Source organism: Eucalyptus grandis, chromosome 9, assembly GCF_016545825.1.
Source record: "Eucalyptus grandis isolate ANBG69807.140 chromosome 9, ASM1654582v1, whole genome shotgun sequence".
Lineage (NCBI taxonomy): Eukaryota > Viridiplantae > Streptophyta > Magnoliopsida > Myrtales > Myrtaceae > Eucalyptus > Eucalyptus grandis.
This window is the reverse complement of record NC_052620.1, coordinates 29,557,547-29,583,261: the sequence shown is the minus strand read 5'-3', so window position 1 is coordinate 29,583,261 and position 25,715 is coordinate 29,557,547. Positions and strand designations below refer to the sequence as shown.

The window sequence follows — 25,715 nt, the reverse complement described above, 5'->3', positions numbered from 1 at the left end:
AAGGCGGGTCGGGTCATACAAGAAGGATCTCTCCTCAAGACTACTCAAATTTGGTCTTCGGGCCCATTTAATCTGGGCAGGCTCAAGCAGGCCTACTGCCTTAACATCCGAGTCTAATCCTAACAATTAATGACGGAGAATACTCGGGTAACTGGAAAAAGAAAAAAAAAAAAGTTACCGAGTTACTCTTATTTTCCCATTCCTTACCGTAGATTTCCAATGAATGTTTAAATATGCTTCGCTCACTTGAAATGAAAATTATGCTTATCTAATCTCTCTGTTATGCAGTACTAAAAATCAGTGCTTGTGTTATTGTTATCATTCTTTTTGCTAGAAAGCAATTAATTCTTTTTGCTATAAAGCTAATTCTAATTGAAAATGAAGAGATAATTTGGTATCTGGGATAAGGCTGACATTCTCCATAGCTTTATATTAGGAAAAAATGATTCAAAAAGTAATTTAAGCACAGTAAAGAAATATATTGGAGTAAAGAAATGTTAAATTTTATTTTCGTAAATTATCCTCATGATTGTGGATTTTTTCACTTTGAACTTTAGTACAGATTTACTCAAAGATTAAATATTATGGCTGATATATGCATTATACACAATTTAATCAAAGATTACTCTCTTATTTGTGCTTAAATTACATTTTAAATAATTGTTTCCATGTAAAAAAAGAAATATAAAAATCATTAAAAAATAATTATTTTTTTTGCCATAAAAAATATAATTAGGTAGCTACCTATAAAATCAAGATTTTTTAAAAAGAGGTGCAGCAATTTTGTTACAAATTGACAAAGAAAGGGAAAAAACCAAAAAAGAAGAGATAAAGGCAAGTGTTGATCTTAAATCAACAATGGGCCCACATATAATATTAATAAATATTATTTGAGCATGGCATGGGTAGTTTGTCTCTAGTAAAATTGAAACAAATGGAAAAAAAGAAGATAAGAAATAATCTTAAATCTAAGGTGGAGCCTGTAAGGGTTAATATGGTTAATTCAATGTAAAAAGATAATAAGAGGGTGGAAATAGTGTGAGCCAAAAAAAAAAAAAAAAAAAGACAACTTTAATAGGAAAATTCAAGCTTCTTACAAAACTTGATGGCTAAGAAGGAAGGTAAATGGAAATTATAGGACAAAGCAGAATCGAAGTATGCTCCACGTGATACCTGTCTTAAACCTTAAGCCAGGGGCGGTCCGTGGATCCTCGGTGGTCCAATCATTTTCGCAGGATATCTAGGGTGCATCTCTAGCTCCAAAGCACTTTCGGTAGTCCCACGCGTTTTCCAACTACTTTAACTTGTACAACGTTTGGTCAAAGATGTTATTATATATCAAAACATATAATCATGAAGAATGTTGACATAGCATAATATGGAAAGTTTCCTTCTTTTCAATACCGAATACGGAGAAGTACCACATTTTTCCTTATTATAGGCGCGCGGGCAGGGGACTGGGAGAAGTCCGTAGGTCTTGACGGGTCGTGGAACAGGTAAAAACCGTGCAGTCCGGAGCAACGCAGGATAAAAAGCACACCTTCTTTCCTTAATTCCTTTTTTCTCGCTATCCCTGCTTTCCTGTTTCTTTCTCTGTGTCTCTTTTTATTATTTGTTCCAAAGCCAAATCGAAGTATTCGGCTACACGTGAGGCATGGACGTGTTGCCTTAAATGCAAAGAAAAGAAAAGTTACGATTAGAAAAGATTCACTCAAGAAAAATCAGATAATAAATAAAAAGAAATAACTAACATGATGAGATGGAATTGTCTATATATATGTGTGTGGAAAGAGAGATTCATTTCAAAATGTCAAATTTTTGTTCTAACATAATTCTTTTTAGATAGAAAACATTCGTATTTTAAAATTGAGCTACGCGAGGAATAACCGGAAATGACCGTAATTCTTTGAAAGTAAAAGCAATCGAATCCTTGGCCCTGCCCTTTTGGCTTTTCGTCTTCCCTCCATAAACATGAGTACTCCTAGACCCCACACGTTCCAAAATGGGTCTAGTGGTCCAACACGTTCTCCTTACCCCCTCAATTTTACAATGTTTTTTTTTTTTTTTGTAACCGAAGACTCCGCCTTGATCCGCCGCGCCCGGTGGCACCATCGGGCCTGACTCCTTTAATTTTACAACGTTTGATGAAGGCTTTATTCATAAATCAAAGGGTTTCCTGTTTTTCATATCGAATACGGATAAGTACAATCGAATGACGGGCACACGGTGGGAGGAGAAGTTGGATGGGTAAATCGGATGGGTAATCGGAACCGTGTGGTCCATGGCGACAACCATCGCAGGTTAAAGCGCATTTCCTCCTCTCAATTCCCTTCCTCCTTGACCGTCCTTTTCTGTTCCTTTCATTTCTTCTTTTTGTTTTCTTTCTTGTTCTCTTCCTCTTCTTCCCCTAGTTGGTGAGGTGCCTCGTCTTGGCCAGATGAGGCTTCGGTGAGGTAGTTGGACCTCGGTTGGTCAATTGCTAGCCATCGCCATGGCCAACGATCGGCTAGAGGAAGAAGAAGAGAAAGAATTAAAAAGAAAAAGAAAAAAAAAAAAAGTAATAAAATTATTTAAAAATAAAAGAAATTTTAAGTCATAAAAAAAAAAAATTAAGGTTCATACTAAATGCATTTTTATTTAGGGAATATAAATTTTGGATAATTACGAAATGTCTTCGAATGCTTATAAACTCGTCTAGGAATAGAATTAAAAAAAATTATAAGTAAAAATTATTCCCGAAAACATGATGGTTCTAAATGCATCCTAAATATCTAAAGAATTAGTATTAACCACGAGTCACCCTCGGGCTATAGTGAGCTTGCCATCGAATTGACCGTTGACCTTTTAGTATTTCCCATCTACACAAAACTTTTGGCTATGTCTCGTGGTGTTGCCAAAAGGTAAATGGGAATGAAATTATGAAAAAAATAGAGATGGTTGGAAAGGGACTTTTTAAAAATTAGAGATGAGATTAATGACTAAATGCCCAAAGCACTAGTATTAGCCATGAGTCACCCTCAAGCTATAGGGAACTAAATTTGGACGGCAACCTCATGAACATTCTCTCGAAAACGACTGAGATATTTCCTCAAGGTAAGATGCACTGGCTTTTAATGGATTAAATAACGCCAAACGCAACCAATTATAACCACAACCTAATTTACCCTATTGCACAGCTCGAGTTTTTTTTTAATAACATGAAGCATATGAACCTTTTCACTCCGCTAATTTTTGCTGATATATGTAAGCCGCTCCATCCGCGCGCATTAGGTTACACATCATCCACATGGCGGTTTATTATAAACCAGGGATGTTTTGATCAGAACACTGTTATATCTAAACAACACTCGCCTAACAGATTCCTGTGTGATAAAAACCAATAGAAGGCTGAAAATGCTTGCGTGAGTGCTTGTGTCACTATGAAGTGAATTTATACCAGCCAATACCAAATTTATTTAAATATTTTCAATTCAAATTCCCCCTTTTTCCCCAGCAAATTAATTAAATTCATTGTCGTTATCATCACCGGGACGAAGCCACCAGGAAATTTCCATGCCTCGCAGTCCAATCTTTCCAAGCATTTTACCCAATTTGCCAAACACATCGATAAGGACAGAATCTAAGATTTAGCGGTCTACCCGATTTTCCTTATTCTAAATCGATCGACCCTCTAAACGTTTTGATTGATCAACCCTCTAACTTTTCCATTTTCTAACATTGTATAATCAATTGGGTAATTGTGAAAATCGACTTTGCCAAATAATTGAAGTTTTCAAGCAATTTCTTGGTGGAAAAAAATTGAAAAAAAAGAAAAAGAGAAAATTCCAGTGTAAATGAACGGGACGAGAGAACTCGCGGCTAATAAACACAACTCAAATTACACGATTTGTTCTTATTTGTGTGGCTTAATAATCTTAAAAAATCACAAGCGAATCATTCGATTCGACAGCAAGAACACCAAAAAGTCAACCCCACAATAGCAGCCGAACATGATTGGATGTCGGCTAAGATCATCAATAGAGTCGGAAACCATGGTGGGTGCTTCCGTGCACAATTAGTCCCAAGTCAGCCCCAGGCCGTCGTGGGGTAATTGCGTTGTAAATTCCGAGGATCAAGGGCCCACTTGTTTTTGATTTCCCTTCCAAAGCCCCACGGCAATGTTTCCTAATATATTTGCTAATGTATGTTGGACACATTTTCGTGGTCGCAATACCTTAATAATGGTTACTAGGAAACTGCCTCGTCTAGGTTTTTATTTTTTGTCTCATCTAGCTTAGGCGCTGCAATTTGATAATATTAGTATATAAATGCATGAGTTATATGCAGTACAACAGACATTAGCTGCATAGAGCCACAACGCCGGCCGGAAGACCCTGGTTAAGCTTAGACAATACTTATGGGCTATTGTCAAAATGTGAAGGGAAAGGTAAATCGAGAGAGATGAGGTGTAGGAATTTCTATGTATTTCTCTATATCGTAATATGAGCACAATACATTGTATTTAACTACAAAGGAAGAAATAATAAAGGAAAATAATTATCCCTATCTTTCTAGGCCTAAGATAGACAATATTACATATCAATTTACAATTTGACATGATTTGCTAAACTTTCCTATTTTCTGCGTATCTTCCAACACTCCCCCTCAAGCTGGTGGCTTGTAGATGTTCAAGACGCCTAGCTTGCTCAAGAGATACGCATGCTGTTTTTGACACAGAGGTTTGGTGAAGACATCCGCCGGTTGTTCTTGCGTTCCAATCCCTTGTGTCTCAATCATCCATTCCTGGATTTTTTCTCGGGTGAAATGACAATCGACTTCAATGTGCTTTGTTCTCTCATGCACGATAGGATTGGATGAAAGTTTGAGAGCTGCATCATTGTCGCAGAACAATCTTGTTGGTCCCTTGACATGCACTCCAAGATCCTGAAGTAACCCTCTCAACCACACTATTTCACATGTGGTTTTAGCCATGGCTTGATATTCTGCCTCTGCCGAATATAACGAGACAGTTGGTTGTTTCTTCGTTCTCCAGGAAAGTAAAGAATCCCCCAATTTGATACAAAAACCGGTTATTGACCTTCTGCTCATAGGACAGGTTGCATAATTTGCATCGCAATATGTGATCATTTTCATGTCACACTTCCTAGAGAGAAGAATCCCAAGACCAGGACATTTCTTCAAGTACCTCACGACTTTCAGCGCGGCATTCATATGAGACTGTTTTGGCTTATGCATGAACTGACTAAGTGTCTGCACAGCGTAACTTATGTCTGGTCTAGTCATAGTCAAATATATGAGCTTCCCGACAAGCTTCTGATAGCCCAAAGGATCTTTGAGAGTAGGGTCTGCCTCCTGAGGCACTTCAACATCATAATCGGCGGTTGTCGGCTTGACATTTTGTTCAATAGGCACTACAAACCGGCTTACACCTAGATAATCCCCTTCGAAATGATCTCCAATGCAAATTTTCTCCGGCTGAGAGAGATTCCTTGGCTAGATCGAGCAATTTCAATCCCAAGAAAATACTTTGGCGATCCCAGATCTTTAATATGGAAAGTAGAATGCAAGTATCCTTTAAGGCCTTTGATAGCTATTTCATCATTCCCCATAATGAGTATGTCATCTACATATATCATCAAGTAGATAGATGACGTACCTTGAGTCCATGTGAATACAGCATAATCAAATCTGGATTGTTGAAAACCAGCAGCTATTAGTGATTCAGCAAATTTCGCGTACCACCGTCTGGATGCTTGCTTGAGTCCGTACAAGGATTTGCGGAGACGACATACTTTATTCTCCCCTTGTCTCCGTAAGCCTTGAGGTATTTCCATATATAGCTCCTCATCTAAATCACCATGGAGAAAGGCATTATGAACATCCATCTGATGTAACGACCAGTCGTGAGAAGCTGCTACAGAGAGAAAAGAGCGAACTGTGACATCTTTGGCCACGGGGGAAAAAGTCTCGTGATAATCGAAACCTTCCTTCTGTGTGAAGCCTTTAGCCACAAGTCGCGCCTTGTATCATTCAATCAATCCATCTGCTCGATATTTGATATTGTATACCCATTTACATCCAATTGCTTTACGATGTGGAGGTAAAGCAACAAGATCCCATGTATGGTTATCCATGAGGGCTTTCAATTCTGCCTCCATTGCCCTTTGTCATCGTGGATTAGTGCTTGCCTCATGAAAGTTGGATGGTTCTTGGTCTTCAGAAATACGAGCAATGCAACATCGATGCATTGGGGATAAACGATCGAAGGAAACATAAGAGGAGATTGGAAAAGGAATACCTGGTGAATTCCTGACTCCACATATATAGTCTTTAGTCCAGGTAGGAGGTCGAGTAGCACGTCCAGAACGTCTGGGTGGATCATCTCCTGAAGATGTATCGTCTGGGATTTCCACTGGAAGTGAGTCTGGGATAGGTAGATCTGAAGAAATCTCATTATCATTCAGTCTTTCATCCTGGGCTTCCTCTAAAGGTGTTGTGCTGTTAGTGGAGTTGAAAACACCTTGTGTATCCGTCGGCGGAGGAATAAATATATATCGGAACCCGCAGATCCATCGTCGCCGAGAATAGGTCGGAGAATGCCCTGTTCGGTGCCACTTTTGTTCTGGTGGACAAAAGGGAAAATAGTTTCTTGGAATATAATATCTCTGCGACGAAAAATTCTCCAAGATACTCGGATCATAAATTCGATATCCCTTTTGTAAGGTAGAATATCCCATGAATATGCAGTAGCGAGCACGTGGACCCATCTTATCTTTGGGCCCGTCAATAGCAGCGTAGCAGAGACAGCCAAAAACTCTCAAGTGGCTCAAGTCAGGCTTCTTTCCAAAAAGTACCTAGAAAGGAGACTGTCCATCCAGAACTTTGGTCGGCATTCGATTTATTAAATAAGCAGCAGTCAATATGCAATCTCCCCAAAATGTATCTGGAATAGAAGCTTGAAACTTCAAAGCTCTGGCAACCTCTAAGAGATGACGATGCTTCCTTTCCACCACTCCATTTTGTTGTGGTGTATAAGTACAGGAGCTCTCATGTAAAATTCCTTGAGATGAAATGAGATCCGCACATTCATGATTAAAAAATTCCTTCCCATTGTCTGTCCTTATTTTTTGTACATGTTTTCCAAATTGGGTTTTGGATAAGGAAAGAAAGGTTTTCAAGTGTGACACAACTTGACTTTTAGACTGCATGAGGAAGATCCAGGTGGCTCTGGAATGATCATCCACAATGTAAGGAAAAAACGAGATCCATCATGATTTACTGTATGGTAGGGTCCCCAGACATCAATATGTAGTAAGGAAAGGATATTTCTTGAACGACTTTGACTTAAAGGGAAAGGATTACGCGATTGCTTTGCAAGATGGCAAATTTGACAATGAGGGTAAGGAAATTGAGAACTATGACCCAATCTGGAGTGCAAAAGGAAATTTCTATCATTGGAAATTGAGTTACACAATGATTTCTTATTACAAGGAAAATTAAAATTTGCAGGCAAGCTTTTCCAGAAAAACAATCCTTCAGAGAGACTACCCCAGCCCATCAGTGTCCCAGTCGAAAGGGCCTGAAACAGACATGTATCAGTGTTGAAAAGAACTCGACAAGAGTTGTCCTTACAAGCTCTAGACACTGAAACCGGATTAAATTGGAAGTCCGGAATATAGAGGACATTAGTAAGGATAATATGGGGATTAAGTTCCACTGTTCCTGTTGTAGTGACATAGGCAATACTTCCATTGGGTAATTGCACAGTGACAGGATTTTTTAACTCTTCATTTACAGCAGAAAATAATCTTCTATCACATGCTATATGATCACTGGCTCCTGAGTCTATAATCTAGGTATTTCTAGAAATAGTACTTGCCAGGCAATATGAAATACCTGTAAAGCTGCTTCCCTTTTTCTGGACATCCAATTTCTGCAAAGCCTGCATAAGTTGCTGATATTCCCCATGTGTAATAGGCTGATTAGCAGAATTCATTGATCCTGAAATTTGATAGGCTGCTGCAGATATTTCTTTTCCTCTTTTTTCCTTTTCTCCAGGCCTGCCATGTAATTTCCAGCAGGTATCGATGGTATGGTGGGGCCACTTGCAAAAATCGCAAAATAATTTGCCTTTATTTCGAAAATTTGACCCATATCCTTTCGAATTTTGAGGACCGTTGGATCCTCTTAAAGCGGACGTATCTCCACCGTCCAGATGATCCGAAGCTCGCGTGCCTCTGGAGCCGTCGGATCGCGACATCCGATCTGAGCCGTCCGAGCTACCCCATTTATAGGGCTTTTGATCCGCGAACCCTAGTAGCCCTCGGTTCTCTGCGAACCCTAGCAGCCCTCGGTTCTCTGCGAACCTTAGCTGCTCCCTGTTCTCTCCTCCTTTTTGATCTAGGTTTTTCTCCTTCTCCTTTTCTACTCTTGCCGCCAGCGCTAGGGTTTCGGAGATCTTGCTGTCCGACGAGGCAAGCCTTTGATTCTCCTCTTGCACCGCAAGCTGGAAGATTCGGCCGAGGGTTGGCGCTGGTTCCATCGCCAAGATCTGCAATCGGAAGGTGAGATACGAATCGTTCAAAATCAGTAAGAACCGAGTCGCTTTCTCCCTGTCTTTCATAGCCTTGTACTGCTGGAGGGTTGATTCGGACCCTTCCAGTATTTCTTTAGCGGCTTCCAACTCGTTCCAGAGTGCTAAAAGCCTGTTGAAGCACGTCATCACCGATGTGTTTCCTTGCTTTAGTTCGCTGAGCGCTTGATGGAGCGAAATTTTTTTTGCCCGATCCAATTTGCCGTACATTTCTCGGATCTTTGTCCCAAATAATTTTTGAATCCTCTGTTGGTGGTAACCCACCGCGATTTCGGGTTGATGCGATTCTGGATCCATGTTCTGACTAATTGATTGCATTTTCTCCACTGTTTTCCCATTTTCTCGTTGGTCGGGATCGGAATGGTCCCGTCAACGAAACCCTCTTTGTCTTTGGTGATTAGGGCTTGCCGAAATTCTCGCGCCCAGGTTGTGTAATTCTCTGGACCCGTGAGAGGGTGGCTGATGAGCCGCAACTCCGGTCCGTCGGAAGTGGAAACATAGAGCGCGTCGCTGAGCTCTGGTCGTCCCATGGCGGCCACGAACGGAAAATTAAGAAAACCAGGTGGTATTCCCTGGGATTGTCCACGAAGTCCCGCACCCGATTGTCCCCGAGATCCTGTTCCCGGAGAAAATTCGATGCGCCCGTCTCGCTCCGGGCCGATGGTTGCGTCTGCCCCAATATTGGCTGGTGGACCTCCGTCGCTTGGCATACTACTCGGCAATGATGTGACTGGATTCATCCCTGGGATCCATGGATATGGCATCCATTGGTAGGGATACGCCGAAAATGGTTGACCCAGATTAAACTGAGCCGGAGCATTCTGCCAATACGCATGTGGATTTTGGATCTGGCCGAGTTGTTGTTCGGTCACAGAAGTGCCAATACCAGCACTGGAAGTTTGAGGAGTCGTCGACATTGGTTCATTTGGATTGAAGGTGAGGTTCTCTGGTTGGTTTTCTGGTGGGTTCATATTTGACAAAAAATTCCCTTCAAAAGAATTTGATTCCTCTCGGTAACCCTTTTGCAGGATTGGGTTCCTTTAGGCAATCAACAGAGATGGTGCGGAAGCAATGTCAGAGTCAAAGCTCTGATACCATGTCAAAATGTGAAGGGAAAGGTAAATCGAGAGAGATGAGGTGTAGGAATTTCTGTGTATTTCTCTATATCATAATATGAGCACAATACATTGTATTTAACTACAAAGGAAGAAATAATAAAGGAAAATAATTATCCCTATCTTTCTAGGCCTAAGATAGACAATATTACATATCAATTTACAATTTGACATGATTTGCTAAACTTTCCTATCTTCTGCGTATCTTCCAACAGCTATTGAGCAAAAAAATTAAATTGAACTCTCATGGTATGTATTACAACAACCTCACGTAACATGCTTCCACCGCAATTTCAAAACACGTGTTGCCGACACTAACGTGAGCGATGACGATTTTGATAGCCAATCTTTAAGACTTTGTGACCCACAGGTGAGCCCGCCCTTTAACAGTTCCACCGTCAAACCAAGTTGCGTCTTTGGCCCCACAATCATCGCATGTCTCTCTCTCTTGATGGCCCACCCTCTGAGACTTGCCACGCTCAAGCCAAGTTACGTCTTTGACCCACCGTCGTCATCACGTTTCTCTTCTCGCACAATTTGGTTGAAGGGTGGAGCCTCTAAATTCCAGGTCGGAACTCTCTCTCATATATATAAGGGCCGAAGCAAACCCGATCCTCACATTGCAGAAGATTATTCTACGGACTAAGGCGAGGACGCAGTCACGGGGGAACTCGAGCTCGGAACGATCATACCCCTGATCGCCAGTGCAGTGTTTCTCTCCCTCTCCCTCCCCGCCTCGCTCTCCCTCCCTCTCTCTCTTCCTCTCTCTCTCTATTGCCCTCCTCCCCCCCCCCCCCCCCAAAAAAAAAAAAAAAAAAAAACACCTGCCCCTCCCCAAGTACATGAGCATTTTTTTTTTTTGGGGGGGTCAAAAAGTACATGGGCATTGAAAATTTTCTTTTGGGGCGCAAAATAAAAATGATATATTTTATGAATTAGATGTAACAATGCACGTCTGTCCTCCACTTGCAGGGTACCAGTAGCACGATCTCATTCATTGCGGTAACCACAAGTGATTTCTATTAGCTGCCTAACTGTATAATTACTCTCAAACAAATTAATTAATGATGAAAATGTAAATTATCCACTGGTTTCGTGCCCGGACATCTGGTAGCTCTCGCTCTCTCAACAAGTGTTGGGCTCTCGATGGAAGCAACCCAAAACTCTTTAATTGTACATATGGGCAAAAGTAAAACGATTCTTGATTTGGAATTAGGATCATTTATTGGGAGAGTACATGGTGAGTCTTTAATGAAGCCCCTTATATTGAGATACACTTGTGAGCATGTTTAGAAAGCCTAATATTGAAAAATTAGTATGGTCTAGAACAATTAAGATATCATTTACTTATTAATTTAGAACTTTTGAATAAAGGTGAACATAACTGAATAGTTAACGGGCTTGGACCTGAATTCTCTTTTGGTAATCTCCCTGGGTGAAGATATCACACTTCTATCGTGCACTCCCAACACTTTACATTTTTTAAATAATGATCTTCCAAAATAATTTAATTTGGCTAAAATTTCTTTTCTTAAAAAGAAACTATATAGACTGGCTTCGCAAATAAAGACACATAGTAACAGAATTATTGAGCCCCAAAGCATCTCTCGAATAGCTAATAACGAAATTCTCTCATCAAATGTGGACAGATGTTAGAACAGTGCGGCAATCAACTCTTGTTCGTTAGAACCGGTTCCACAATTAACTTTGCATGGGGGCTTAGGAAGTTCATGTGGCCAACAATCTGAGCAAACAAGCGTGACCCAAGAATCTACAACAAGTAGATGCACAAACGTGGGGGCTTGAAATTGGTGTTGGAATTTATGATATTAACAATTGAAGGAGAGAATTTTACTTCTTCAGTTGTTCAATCAATTTAAAAGAACCTTGGTACTATTGGAGATGTTCATTGTCATTTTTGACTCCATGGGAACGCTCTGAATTTTCAGGAAATAGCTTGTGCGGCTGCGTGGAGAATCGTTGAGACCGCTGGACTAAAATATTATGACCTGAAGGGTCCCTAACTCTAGACCTGGGCAAGTCTTTAAAATGTTCAAAGGGACAAAAACAAGTGGGAAATCCTATTGTACTCCTTCATCGGGGAAGAAAATTTTTAAGGAGGAACCGGAGGGCCTTCAGTGGTGAAACTAGACATTAGGGGTGTGGAAAAAAAACTGAGCACACTCGGAATCATACTAGAACCAGCGGTTCCGAAGTTGAGTGGTCCAATTCCCAATTCCAATTTAGTAAAGTCGGTGAGTACTAGTCCAGTTCTCGGTTCTAGGTATGGAGTTGCCTATCTATCCACCTAGATTGGACCGGTATATATTAATTTTAAAAAAGAAATTTCATATCAATTATTTAATTATTTTGTAGTTTTTCAACCAAATATATGTGTACATAAATGTACGTTTGTAGTTATTTAACACTATTGATTGACTAACTATTGATTGGTCTGTTAAAAAAAAACACTATTGATTGACTAAATTTGTCTCTTTGGCGTATAATAGGATTAACCCCTTTTTTTGTCCATTCTAATAATTCATTTACTCACTTTCTCAACCAAAACAAAATAAACAAATGTAAAGGAAGGAGCGGCCAGATTAAAGATGTCTATAAAAGCCAATAACTCATTTTAAGAGTATAATTAGGTCTCTCCTTAACCATTTTCCTGATTATATTAGGTTGACATGAAAAAAAGATGGATCAAGCGATTAATATTTTAACTTATGTGGGGATTAAGACTTTTAACGTAAAGTCTAATTCACCACATATTTTCTGTGTTGGGAAACCTTAAGAGGATCACATTATAACCTTCAAAGAAATTAATTTTTTAGCTAATTAGTATTATCTATTTATTCCACCCTTAGTTTTCAATTCTTAATCAAAATCAATGGCTCACAATTTAACCCGAGTATAAGTTCGAACAATCTTTATAGAGATTGAGGACTGGTCCATAGACCCACTTGTGAACCGGACCAGACCGGCGATTTGGTTCTCGGATAGATCTATGAAACCAACGGATGGTTTTTAGTTCTAATTTTTAGGAATCGGTTCTTAGTAGGCGGTTTCCGATTTCAAGGTGGGAACCACCCACTCGAACTATGCTTACCCCTAATAGACATCACGTCAAGGTCTCGGCCTTAGCTACCGTTGAATAGATAGGTACAGTAGCCTCTTGCGCCTAGGGTGAGAAGGCGAGGATGAAATGCCCTCTACTAGGGCTAGCTGCCTTATGACAAAGTCTAAGCAATCGATTGCCATCCCTAATACTCTTGGTTATGTAAACTTTGCCACTAAGGTATTATGACCCGAAGGGTCCTTAACTCCTAAATAGAAGGTGATGATTGGACAGGTACAATCGTCGGATTGGACTCAACTTGTTGCTTTGGCTAGTCCATCGACAAAAACATCGCTTATTTAATCTAGACAGACACAAGAAGACCTAGCCGAGCATGACAACTATTTTGTTTATCTATTTTTCTATTTTTTTGTTCTTGAGAATAGATTTGGAACGAATTCCGTTTGATAACATAATTTTATTTTTGTATTTTTGAATAAATTTTTACTACAAAAATATTTTTATGATAGAAATGAGAAGTAAGGAAAAAAAAAAACTCTTCACATCATTTGCTCTCGCTACTAACTAGTTGCCCACCCATCGCCGCTTGCCGCCACTCATCGCCCTCTCGTTGCTGCTCAGGAAATCGAAATTATATGTTGTTATCAAATGAATTTTATTTCGAGAATAAACATAATAGAATAGCTATTATTCGCGGTTGCGTTATATCCAAATAAAACGCCTACCTAACAGATTCGTGTATGAATGGAAGTCGATGAGCGCCTGAAACACGTTGATGAGGACAAATATAGGATTTTGCGGTCTACAGAGGCAGCTGTTTTCTGTAATATTACGCGGTATACGCAATTTTTCTTGTTTTTAACTGACCGACCCTCTCACGTTTCGATTTTCTAACAGTCGTAAATTCAAGTAGGCAAATCTGAAAATCGGTTGGACTTTGCCAGATAACTGAAGTTTCCAAGCAATTTCTTTGTACAAAAAAAAAAAAAGAAGAAAAAAGAGAAATTTCATATACAGATGGACGGGATGAGAGAACTCGCAGCTAATAAACGGAGTTCAAATTACTCGATTTGTTCTTTTTTGCGTGGCTTCAAGAACCTTAAAAAATCACAAGCAAATCATTCGATTGGACCCCAAGAACACGAAAACATCAACCGTATAAAGCGGCAGCCCAACATTATTGGATGCCAGCTAAGATCATTAATAGACTCGAAATAATGGTGGGTGCTTGTGCACTAGCATTAGTCCCACCGTTGACCCGCCTCGTCCTTAGAAGTCCAAGTCGTCGGAGGTAATTGCGTTGGATCTTCCGATGGTTAAGGCCCCGCTTGTCGTATTGCTTCCTCTTCCGCCTTGATTTGATTACTAGAGAGGCGCAGGACAATGTTTCGTGATATATATGGGATACATTTTTATAGTCGCGTTATCTTAATAATCATAACTAGCAAACTGCCTTGTCTAGACTTTTATTTCTTGCCTCACCCAGCCAGTATTAGTATATAAACACATGAGTTATATAAAGCACATCAAACATTAGCTGCATAGAGCCACAACAACACCTGACGGACACTGGTTAAGCTTAGACAATACTTATGGGCTACTAAGCAAAAAAATTAAATCGAACTCTTATAGTGTGCATCTCTACAAAAACTTGAGTCGGAGGGTGCAGCATAATTTATTCGAAAAAAGAAAGACCTCGTCTAGCTTGTTGCAAATTAATCCAAAGAAAACAAACTACTTGTTATAATCAAAACATCAATGTAAAGAAGATGATAACGACTTTATAATATCCTTCCTTTTACAAATCTTGGAGAAAAAGAAAATAAGATAACCCATTCCAACAATTTGCAAGCCCTTTTTTTTTCTTGGTTAATTCTAAAGACATCAAAATTTTTATAGAATTCACCGGTGAAAGAAAATTTTCCTCAAAATACAAATGTATTGCAATAATAACAAGTTTCATATGCAACTTGACAAAAGATATTGTCCGTTCAACTTGTTCACTCCCCTAAAAAAGTTACTCTCTCGAAAATATATTTTACATGATCAGACAACAAAGTTTTTAATTATATCAACAAGAGAGCCATTATTCATTCAAAACAATATATATCAAGGAATAATTTTCAATGTTATCATGGAAGAAACTCCAAATGAACTTGTTGACATGATTGATTACTGTTCTTCACTCGCAATTTCATCATCAAAAGATACATTTAAGTAATTTGGGTCACCTTTAATATTGTCTTTCATAGTGACTGCTCTACAAAAACAATACAATGAAATATGAGTAACTGTGCAATGCATTCATTGACCACAATATTCTAGCTTCAAGTAAATTCTTGTAAATTTGTACTGCAAATAGAAATCGAAAAATTCACGAATATAAGAATTATTTAGGAAAATAAAGTTAATTATTTGCATAATAGTTTAGCAGCAGAGAAACACGAAGGATGTTGAAATATTAGGGTTGTGGAAGAAGCGGTTAGGATGAAAAAAAGTTGTTTGAAAGGGATGTGTGTGGTTTTGTTTTTTAATACAATTAAAACAAAAGAAAGAAAGAAAAAATGTAAGAAATAATCTTAAAATCGAACGTGAGACCCACAAAAGATAATATAGTAAATTTAATACGATAAAAATGTGTCAAAGCCAATAAGTTGGTGAAAATAACGTGGGCCACTAGAAAAATATTGTATTGAGCAGTTGGGTTTCAAGCCCTTGACTACAGCTGTAACCCAGCTCGTGCAGTGCAATGCCATCCTTGCTTGTCTTCTAAATAGCACCGACATGGACACGTGACACGTGATACGACACAACACGACACAACACGACACGTCGACACGTCATTTCTTAAAAATAGAGAATTTCGACAAGTTCCGACACGTTATATATTAGATATATTTTTATATATAAATACATAAATAAATAATAATAAAAATAGCCTAGAATTAATTTACACAAAAAATATTAAATAATATCATTCATTATTTTAATTTGTTACAATAATACACACAACTTAGAGGAAAAAAACATTGTTTAAAGAAAAATGCTGAAATGATATTTTTAAATTTATTTATTTATCATATATAGCATTTTTTATTACTTCTTTCAGAGTAAAAGACTTTTAAAAAAAATAAAACAATTCTAAAAAATAAAACTGAAAAAAAAAAAAAAAATTGACCCCGTGTGTGTATATTTATAGCAATTTTATTACTTCTTTTATTACTTCTTTTGTGTATATTTATATTTTGACCCCTCAAGTATTATAAATTTTTAAAATTGACCCGTGCGTGTCGGAATCGCATGTCGGAATTCTGGACTTGCGTGTCGGAGCGTGTCGGAAAGAGTTGACCACGTGTCGGATTTTTCAACACTCGTTGACTGCATGTCGGAGCGTGTCGGGACGTGTCGAGCATGTCGGACACATGTCGAGTGTCGGACACATGTCGTGTGTTGGACACGACAAGAAGGCTTCCGGAGAGTGTCCGTCTTACATAGCTTGTCTTTGCGTTCGTTCGTCGTTTTGCATAGTTCCATAAATGTCTTATTTCATCTTTTTCTAAGCTCCAACATGCATTGAACTTAGTCCATGTTTTTTGCAAAAATTGTCCAAAAAAATCCTAAATCTATTACACTTTCATTAATATAAAATTTTCAATTTTACTAATTTAGTTATAAACATTTTCATGTATTGTAAATTGAGCACACTTGGGCAATTTTAGCTGAAAATCGATGACATGAACGCTGACCATCCTACGTGATACAGCCAAGTACTAATGTAAACAATTATTAATAATATTTTAATATCTTTTGAACTTTTTATTTTTTTTTCCTTTTTTTCTTTTCTTCTCTTTTCCTTCTTTTCTTTTTCCCCTCGCCAACCATCACCAAGCCTCTTTAATGGACGGTGGAGGCCACTAGCCTTAGGTAAGGGATGCCTAGGCCCAAGCTGGAGAGGGCAAAGGTTGAAAAAGTATCAAAATAATATTAAATATTGTCTACGTCAACAACGCCGTGCCACATAGAACACTCGTTGGCGTTTATGTCAGTGATAATGAACTCAATTGGTAAAACACAAAAAGGTTTAGAACTCTATCGACAAAATTGAAAGATTTAGAACTGAATTAACAAAAGTGTAATCGGTTTTTGACTTTTTGGACAATTTCCCCTTATTTAGTTTGTATCTAAAGTGAAAAATCGAAATACTCATGCATTTTTATACCAAAATCTATTTTCGTGAAATCAAATTTATATTACTAGATTTTTCACCATTTATTTTTTCATCTAAGTCATAGGTCTTAATTAGTTGTTATTCTATAATAGAAAAAGAGGAAAAAAAGAAAGAGAAGAAGAAAAACATATGGACCGAATTTAAGCAATCATTGCATCATAGACTTGGTGTAACTCATAACTAGTCTTATTTCTCTTTATTTTGTTGACACATAAATTGTTATTACCTCATTTCATCGTAGATTGCATGAGGAAATTAGGGATTGATTCCAACCCCTAAACAAAAATATTGTTTAATATAATTTTCATTTATATATTACGAATATTTGATAGTAATAGGCAAATATAATTTGCATTTTAATTAGTCTGGTTTTAAAGATGTTGAATGGGTTTAAGTTGGACAGCCTAAACTAAATTAAATTTTCGAGATTAAGCTCTCACTAGCATAAAATTTGGTCGGAAGGACTACTTTTGTGCATAAGGTTTGGGGATAAATTGGTGAAATTAAAATATTTAAGATTGAATTTATATCTATATAAATAGATATAGGATTAATTGGATAATCTCCTCTTTTTCTCATTTCCTAACAATAATTAGGAGTTAAAATAAGTGGAATTTGTGCGACAACAACCCAAAACCCACCCCCCGCCCCGCGGGACCCCCAAACACCCCACCCCCTATAAATACGAGGGTTCCCTTACGTCCATTGCACAACCTCGAGGAGGAGATTTCCCGAAGACTCCACTCGAACTCTGAGGATATTCCAGAGATTTCGTGGGAGAGCAGAGGAGGAGGAGGAGGAGGAGGAGATTTCGCGGGAGAGCAGAAGAGGAGGAGTGGGAGAGCAGAGGAGGAGGAGGAGGAGATTTCGTGGGAGAGCAGAAGAGGAGGAGTGGGAGAGCAGAGGAGGAGGAGGAGGAGATTTCGTGGGAGAGCAGAGGAGGAGGAGGAGGAGGAGGAGGAGATTTCGTGGGAGGAGGAGGAGGAGATTTCGTGGGAGAGCAGAAGAGGAGGAGGAGGAGGAGGAGGGAGATTTCGTGGGAGAGCAGAAGAGGAGGAGGAGGAGGAGATTTCCAGAAGACTCCACTCGAACTCTGAGGATATTCCAGAGATTTCGTGGGAGAGCGGAGGAGGAGGAGGAGGAGGAGGAGGAGATTTCGTGGGAGAGCAGAAGAGGAGGAGGAGGAGGAGATTTCGTGGGAGAGCAGAAGAGGAGGAGGAGGAGGAGATTTCGTGGGAGAGCAGAAGAGGAGGAGGAGGAGGAGAGCAGAAGAGGAGGAGGAGGAGGAGGAGGAGATTTCCAGAAGACTCCACTCGAACTCTGAGGATATTCCAGAGATTTCGTGGGAGAGCGGAGGAGGAGGAGGAGGAGGAGATTTCGTGGGAGAGCGGAGGAGGAGGAGGAGGAGGGAGGAGGAGATTTCCAGAAGACTCCACTCGAACTCTGGGGATACGGAGGAGGATCTCCAGAGATTTCGTGGGAGAGCAGAAGAGGAGGAGGAGGAGGAGGAGGAGGAGATTTCCCGAAGATTCCACTCGAACTCTAGGGATACGGAGGGGGATCTCCAGAGATTTCGTGGGAGAGCAGAAGAGGAGGAGGAGATTTCCAGAAGACTCCACTCGAACTCTGGGGATACGAAAGATTTCCAGAGATTTCGTGGGAGAGCAGAAGAGGGAACAGGACGCCCTTATGGCAACTCAGGCTCCAGCCAATCACACGCCCGATCGCCAGCGCACTGTTACTCTCTCTCTCTCTCTCTCTCTTTCTCTCTCTAGAAACCATCAAAATCATCTAGTTTGGATAAAATTCACGATAGAACAAAACTAAAAATTAAGGAACCTTCAACCCAAAAAAACAAAATATGGAAGCCTATTCACTTTATCGGAGTTGTCGAACCCATGCTCGCCGGCGGAGTTGCCAGCGACGAGTCCAACCCAAACCCAACCACCATCGCTCACAGCCATGGACAGAGATCTCCATTTCTGTGTCTTTTTGTTTTTGTTGTTTTTGACCTGTCCCTGGCTCTGGGAATCTCCAGCTACCGTCCATGTCCCACCACCATTGTCCATAAACCCTAGACACAAAGAATAGCCTTGGATTGCACATCAATTATTTTTTTGATATAATTCTGGCAATGTACCAACGTCCATTAATCATAACACAGAGAATAGCTTTGAATTCCACACCAAGTCTTTTGTTATTTTAATTCTAGACAACCAAATTTTGAGTGGAATGTAGTGGGTCCATTCACGTGGCGGTTTAAAATTACTTAACACATGCACTTGGAAAATGGTTTTTTCCCCGGGGGTGGGGGGAAATGACAATGTTTTTGTATATCCCAAACAATTTAATTATTAAAGAAAGTGTAATTATCCAACATATCCCGTGTCCGGACGTAGTTTGGTGGCTCTTTCTCTCTCAACAAGTATTTGATATAATGGGGCAAGATTGTGCTTGATCGTCTGACACAGCCAAAACTTCGCAATTGTAGACTAATCTCGATTTGGAATTAGGGTTTTTGTTGGGTTGATCAAGTTTTTGGATGAAGCACCTTACATTAATTTGAATGGTCCCCAAGGGCCCAAGATCAATTTTAACTCTTTTCCTTTCAGCTAAAGTGTTTACATTGGGACCCAAATTCATCAAAATTTCGTTGGCTTTTCTAAAAGAGAAATGACATACGCATCGATGGACTGCATAATTTACAAAATTCGAATATCACACGAGTTCCCACGTTTGGACTTTGTTGGCGCAAGAACCTTTTCTTAATGCTCTTGCACGGAAATGGTGGCTTGGTCGTGCACTTTTGATTTCGCAACGCCCAATTATAGTCCGAGTAGCGTCTTTCAAGAGTCAGGTGTCATATTCCGAAACTCAAACCTTACCCTATAATTAGATAATGTACGAAATATGCATGTAATCAATTAAACCGTCCCCTGTGATAGATATCTCTTCTGGTGGGCATTATTGAGGTCAAAATCAGTAGCCTAAGTTGACCAAGAACCTTCCATGTGCCCATCCCGATTCTTCTTCTGCTTCTCCCAAGTGCAGAAGGTGTTGACTTTGGGTTGAGATCGATCTCATTTACCCATTTCTCTTTTCCTTCTTTTAGGACTTTCCTTGTTCTTTTGGTCAGAAAATATGTTATCCTTTCGTTAAGATCGGGTCCAATTACAAGAGCAAGGGGCTTTAAAACATTGTAGCTCCCAAAGAGGAGTGGAGGGCTAGAATCCAGTTAAGTGGAAGGGCCTTGCTGCTGGAGGCCTATAAAACTCAGTCCGCTAACTTATTTGTTTTTCTCGGATAGTGGGCCAAACTATGGTTTAGGAAGTAGGCCAGAAGAGGTAAAGCTAAATCTTTAGATATGACCCAGCAGATCCACACCAAACGGCTAAATTCGACACATATCTAAAAAGATCAATCCTAACTGATTTCAAATCCTACAAACCCGATGATAAGGTCCGACGGTTTGCCTGACCAAGCCGTGGTTAGTATTCGTCACTAGATGGACTCTTCCCTGATTTGAATGTCCAATTTATTAAGATTTTGTTTGTTTTGCGATTTCTTATTTTCTGAATTTATCGCTTAGAAAAATGAATCAACAAATTTTTTTTTTTTAAGTCAACGTAAAATCCATACTTAAATTTAAGAGAATGATTGCTTCAAATAAACTTAATGGATTTTTTTTTTTTTGTTATTGATAACAACTTTTTGTTTACTCATTTTTGTAAACAATGCAAATTATTATTTATAAGAAAATGTTTTATAAATCATTTATTTTCCCTGAATAAATAGAGCTAAAAAATCAGAAATTATTTTTCAAAATATGATTAAATATCGGCACTTAGATTATGAATTCTACACTTTGGTAGGGGAAATTTAATGCTTGTTCTCGAGTCCTCCGTGTCCAAGACCGAGTCCTCGACGCCTCAGTCCAGTCCATCAAAGCCACCCCTGGTTCCAGTGCCCAATACCCATGCTTAGATCATTAGCACTTGGGCCCTAGTCCACAAAGGTCTAGCCCGAGGCCCCAATACCCGAAAATGGGTCCACAAAGGCTGAATGTGGGACCCCGATACCCGTGCCCAGGTCCCCAACACGGGCTCTGATCCACAAAGGCCGTCCCGATCCTCAGCGCTTGGGCACGTTTAACAAAAAGGAAGGGAAAAAAAGTGGGCACGGTATTGTCCTCTAAGACTAACGAAGGGGGATCGATCTCCTTAGATACGTTCCAAAGAATTTAGCAATTTGGTGTGGATCTGCTGGGTTACCTCTAAAGATCTAGGATTAGGTGCATCTTCACATAGTATCTGTATCAGCCCTAGAGTCACCTTCTAAAATGTTTTAACCTTCTCTCCCTCCCTCTATAACCGGTTTGTAATAGTAACGAACTTTGTTAAATGGACAGCCATGAAGTGATGAGGGTTCTAAAAAGGTCAAAAATAACATCACTTGGTTTGTGTAGTATTTTGCTTATGATGTGGTGTTGAGCGCTCTTTGCATCGGCATCATGAAAGCATAGGATTACTCTGTTCATACTAGTGTCACCAGGAACATAAATTTGCAGCATGGCATGTTCACCTTTTTGGTCTAGTAAAACCGATGCTCTAACTAGTAAGAAGAATGGACTTCGATCTGCTATATGTAGCCTGAGTTGGATGTGTTATGGTGTCAATAGGTGGAAGAGAAATTGGAGAAGCAGACGGCAATTGACGATTGGCTACCAATTACATCTTCAAGAAACGCAAAATGGTGGGACTCGACTTTTCACAATGTCACCGTCATGGTTGGAGCTGGCATGCTCGGTCTCCCGTACGCAATGGCCGAGCTTGGATGGTGGTTATTTTTCTATCAAACACTTGACCGAATTCCAACATTACTTCCAATTTTACCTCTTTTTTTCGAATTGAATCATGTTATCCTGATCAATTTTGTCTTGCTTTCCATTTCAGGGGTCCCGGTGTGGCGGTGCTGGTCTTGTCCTGGATCATCACCCTCTACACGTTGTGGCAAATGATTGACATGCACGAGATGATTCCTGGAAAGCGTTTCGATAGGTATCACGAGATGGCCCAACAGGCATTCGGTGAAAAACTCGGTCTCTACATTGTGGTTCCTCAGCAGCTCATTGTCGAAGTTGGAGTTAGTATCGTCTACATGGTGATTGGAGGCAAATCCCTGCAAATGTTCCATGACACGGTTTGCTCGAGCTGTAACAAAATCAAGACGAGTTACTTCATCATGATACACGCTTCTGTTCACTTTGTTCTCTCCCACCTTCCCAACTTCAACTCCATTGGCGTCTCCTTGGCTGCTGCTGTTGTGTCTTTGAGGTATGTCCTGGTCTATTCTCTTTGAACTTGTACTCCAAATTCAATATCAGTTCTATGGATAAACAATCGGTAGCCTCGTCTTAATCAGATCGCTTGTCATAACTCATGACAAACCAAGGACAACAGCCTTGCTAGGCGAAACATTAATTGAATATATACATGAAGAAGTGATCCAAATTAACAAAAACTAGTGCTATGTTATTAAATTATGCATAGAGCGAAGCAATGGCTTGTGTATAGGGGGACTTAAGCATGCGTCCTTCATGTTTCCGAACAGCTACTACACTATTGCTTGGACAGCTTCACTCCACAAGGGAGTTCAGCCCAATGTGCAGTATGGGTACAGAGAAAAGTCGACAGCGGGAACGGTATTCAACTTCTTCAGTGCATTGGGCTACGTTGCTTTTGCCTATGGTGGGCACCATGTCGTGTTAGAGATCCAAGCGACAATCCCATCAACGCCGGAGAAGCCATCCAAGGGCCCAATGTGGAGAGGAGTCGTCATTGCATACATTATTGTGGCTCTCTGCTACTTCCCTGTCGCCTTAATTGGGTACTGGATATTTGGGAACTCGGTTGAGGACAACATCCTCATCTCGCTGGAAAAACCCGCCTGGCTCATTGCTCTGGCCAATATGTTTGTGGTTGTCCATGTGATTGGAAGCTATCAGGTGAAGATTGCGTCTTCTCATATCTTTTCCCTATATTCCTGCGATTTTTCAAGAATTTGGACCAATCTTACCCGCTATATACCCGATCTCATTTATGATTCTCCTGGCAGATTTCTTCAAGGCTGGTATTTGATATGATAGAAGCTGGGTTAGTGAAGAAACTGCACTTTGAGCCCACTAGAACACTCAGGTTTATAACACGCAATATCTATGTGGGTAAGTGGACTCAAACTCCGTATCATGATCAGTGGTTGACATTGCAGCGTTCACGATGTCTGTTGCAATATCTTCCCTCAAATTAGATGGCTTATCGCTTCTATTGAGGTTTAATTTAACTCTTGAATTGGTTTACATTACAGCGTTCACGATGTTCATTGTGATTACTTTCCCCTTCTTTGGTGATCTTCTTTCATTCTTCGGGGGATTTGCTTTTGCCCCTACCACGTATTTTGTAAGTGTACACATATAAGCATGGCACGCATATAAGCCAAATTGCAAACGTGCGTAACGACTGAGTCTTCTGACTTCTGCTCTTTCTTTTTTGAGCTTCCCTGCATGATGTGGCTCGCGATGAAAAAGCCGAGGAGGTTCAGCTTGTCTTGGTGGACAAACTGGGTATGCTTTCTTTTACCTGATTTTTTGTTCACTGTTCTCTCCTCTAAATAATTATAAGTGAGCTGGTTCAACTCGCGTTCGTTCATCCTGTCAGATGTGCATCGTGATTGGAGTGCTCTTGATGGTCTTAGCGCCTATTGGTGCATTGAGGCAGATCATTATCAAGGCCAAGACCTACGGATTCTACTCTTAGGTACCGCACTGAAGGGGGTGGCGTTGTTGCGTGTGTATCTTATGTTGCTCTTTACGCCGATTGCGGTGGGGCAGGTGCGGGGGTGTTGTTGTATATCTTATGTTGCTCTTTACGCCGACTTGCGGTGGGGGGTTGGGGGGTGTTTTGTTGTCTTTTTATATCTTATGTTGCTCTTGCCGACTGTGGCGGGTGTAAGATGCTGCTTTTAAATTTGGACAAGATGATGGCCCACTGGTAGGACCATTCTCTATATACGTCTCATATGATTTTCAATATAAGTCTCTTTGTGTTCGACTTATCTCTGTCCGAAAAAATTCCTTCATATCCCTCTATTATACTCTCCCTCAACAAGAGAATCCTAGACAGTTTATCATCGACAGGATCAGTCTTCACTTTTATTTTTTCAAAATTAATCATTAATATCATTATCATTCTAGTGTACAGTTGAAATATGCCGTAGTGGCTTCAACCCTAGTCGTACCTGACCATACCGAATCCTTGGTTCGGTCGGTACCCAAGCTGAGTGCCCACCAAATTTTCCTTTTGGTGGTGTTGTTGCTGTCATTCTGACGAACCCTAACATACTTCTTCTTGGTTCTCGCACCTGCTGAAACTTAAAGCAGCAACCCCTTTGCTTCCTGCGTGCGACCCGCCTGGGCCTGGGTCGTACATGGCCAGCTTCGGAGGAGCTATAGGCCCGTGTCAGCAATTTGCCGTTTGTAAAACCCATAAGCTCCCACCCATCTCACCTCCCGTCCGCCTCGGCCACCGCTCACTGCCGAGGACCCTCTCTCTCCTCACCGAAAAAATTTGGCGGGAGTTAACACGCGTTATCTATTTTCACTCATCACATCTGGTTTTTTCTGTTTTTTTGGCCCTTTTGGCCTAACAATGCCGAGAGAGTCGACGGGAGAGGAAAAGAATCTCCTGCCTAGGGCATTTCCCAATCATGTGGATGACGCGATTGCCCCGAATTTCTCGGTGTGGGGGCCCACTGGGCACATCGGAGAGGGCGAAGAAAATCAAGCCTCCTCCTGATTGGTCCCTGGGGAAGCTGCCAATGGGAGGATAGACAAGTGTCGAGCACCGCCGATAAGGCAAGGGACACATGGTGCTTTCGTCCGGAGTCCTCGGCAAGAAAGATTGGATGCGCGTCCTAAACCCTAAACAGAGAACGGCCTCCTCGTCGAGCCTCCACGCATGGAAGCCCTCCGAGCTCGTCCGTCCATCCTCCATACGTCGCTGGGCACGGCCCTCGCCCTCGTCCGCTTCTCGTCCCGCCATGTCCCTTGGCACGTGAACGCCTGATGCCATGTCATGTCAACTGCCTTCCCTTTGTTGGCTGGGTCCTCCCCGTATGTGGGGCCCAGCCAATATGATAAAATAAAATAAAACAAAAAAAGAAGAAGAAGAGAAACAGTCAAAAAGCAAAGGAAAGAAAAGGAAAAGAGTGGCTGCTTCGTGCATGTGCGCCCAGTAGTAGAGACAGAGAGAGAGAGAGGAGCGCCTTTTTTTGTTTTCTTTTTTCAAAGTTAGGGACCGTTGCCCCTCCACCTGTTCCCTGCACGATAAGTCCAAAATGCTTCATGAGGCCGGCCCTACTCAACATTCAACAACGCCACTGCCACTGGTGCCCAGTCTCGTGATCTAGTCAGACTCGTCCACTTCTCGTCCCGCCATGTCACTTGGCACGTGAACGCCTGCTACCACGTGAACTGCCTTCCCTTTGTCGGCTGGGTCCGCCTCGCATGTAATATGATAAAATAAAAGAAAAGAAAAAAGAAGAAGAGGAACAGTCAAAAAGCAAAGGAAGGAAGAGAAGAGAAAGGAAAGGAAATGTGCGGCTGTTTCGCTTCGTGCATGTGCGCCCAATAGTGCGAGAGAG

At 40.6% G+C, this 25,715-nt stretch overlaps 1 protein-coding gene and 1 long non-coding RNA gene across 2 annotated transcripts; both read left to right on the top strand.

Annotated features, from left to right (window-relative positions):
- The first annotated feature begins 9,260 nt into the window (after positions 1 to 9,260).
- On the top strand, positions 9,261 to 9,832 carry LOC120288151. Its single transcript, XR_005546441.1, has 2 exons — positions 9,261 to 9,529; positions 9,622 to 9,832. It is a non-coding gene; the product is annotated as an uncharacterized LOC120288151 (long non-coding RNA).
- An 11,954-nt stretch (positions 9,833 to 21,786) lies between these two features.
- LOC104420616 (lysine histidine transporter 1) lies at positions 21,787 to 23,842 on the top strand. Its single transcript, XM_010032423.2, has 7 exons — positions 21,787 to 21,854; positions 21,971 to 22,351; positions 22,629 to 23,022; positions 23,133 to 23,238; positions 23,382 to 23,473; positions 23,569 to 23,637; positions 23,732 to 23,842. The coding sequence occupies exons 1-7, from the start codon at positions 21,802 to 21,804 to the stop codon at positions 23,828 to 23,830; spliced, it is 1,194 nt and encodes a 397-aa protein (XP_010030725.2). The 5' UTR covers positions 21,787 to 21,801; the 3' UTR covers positions 23,831 to 23,842.
- Positions 23,843 to 25,715: the final 1,873 nt, after the last annotated feature.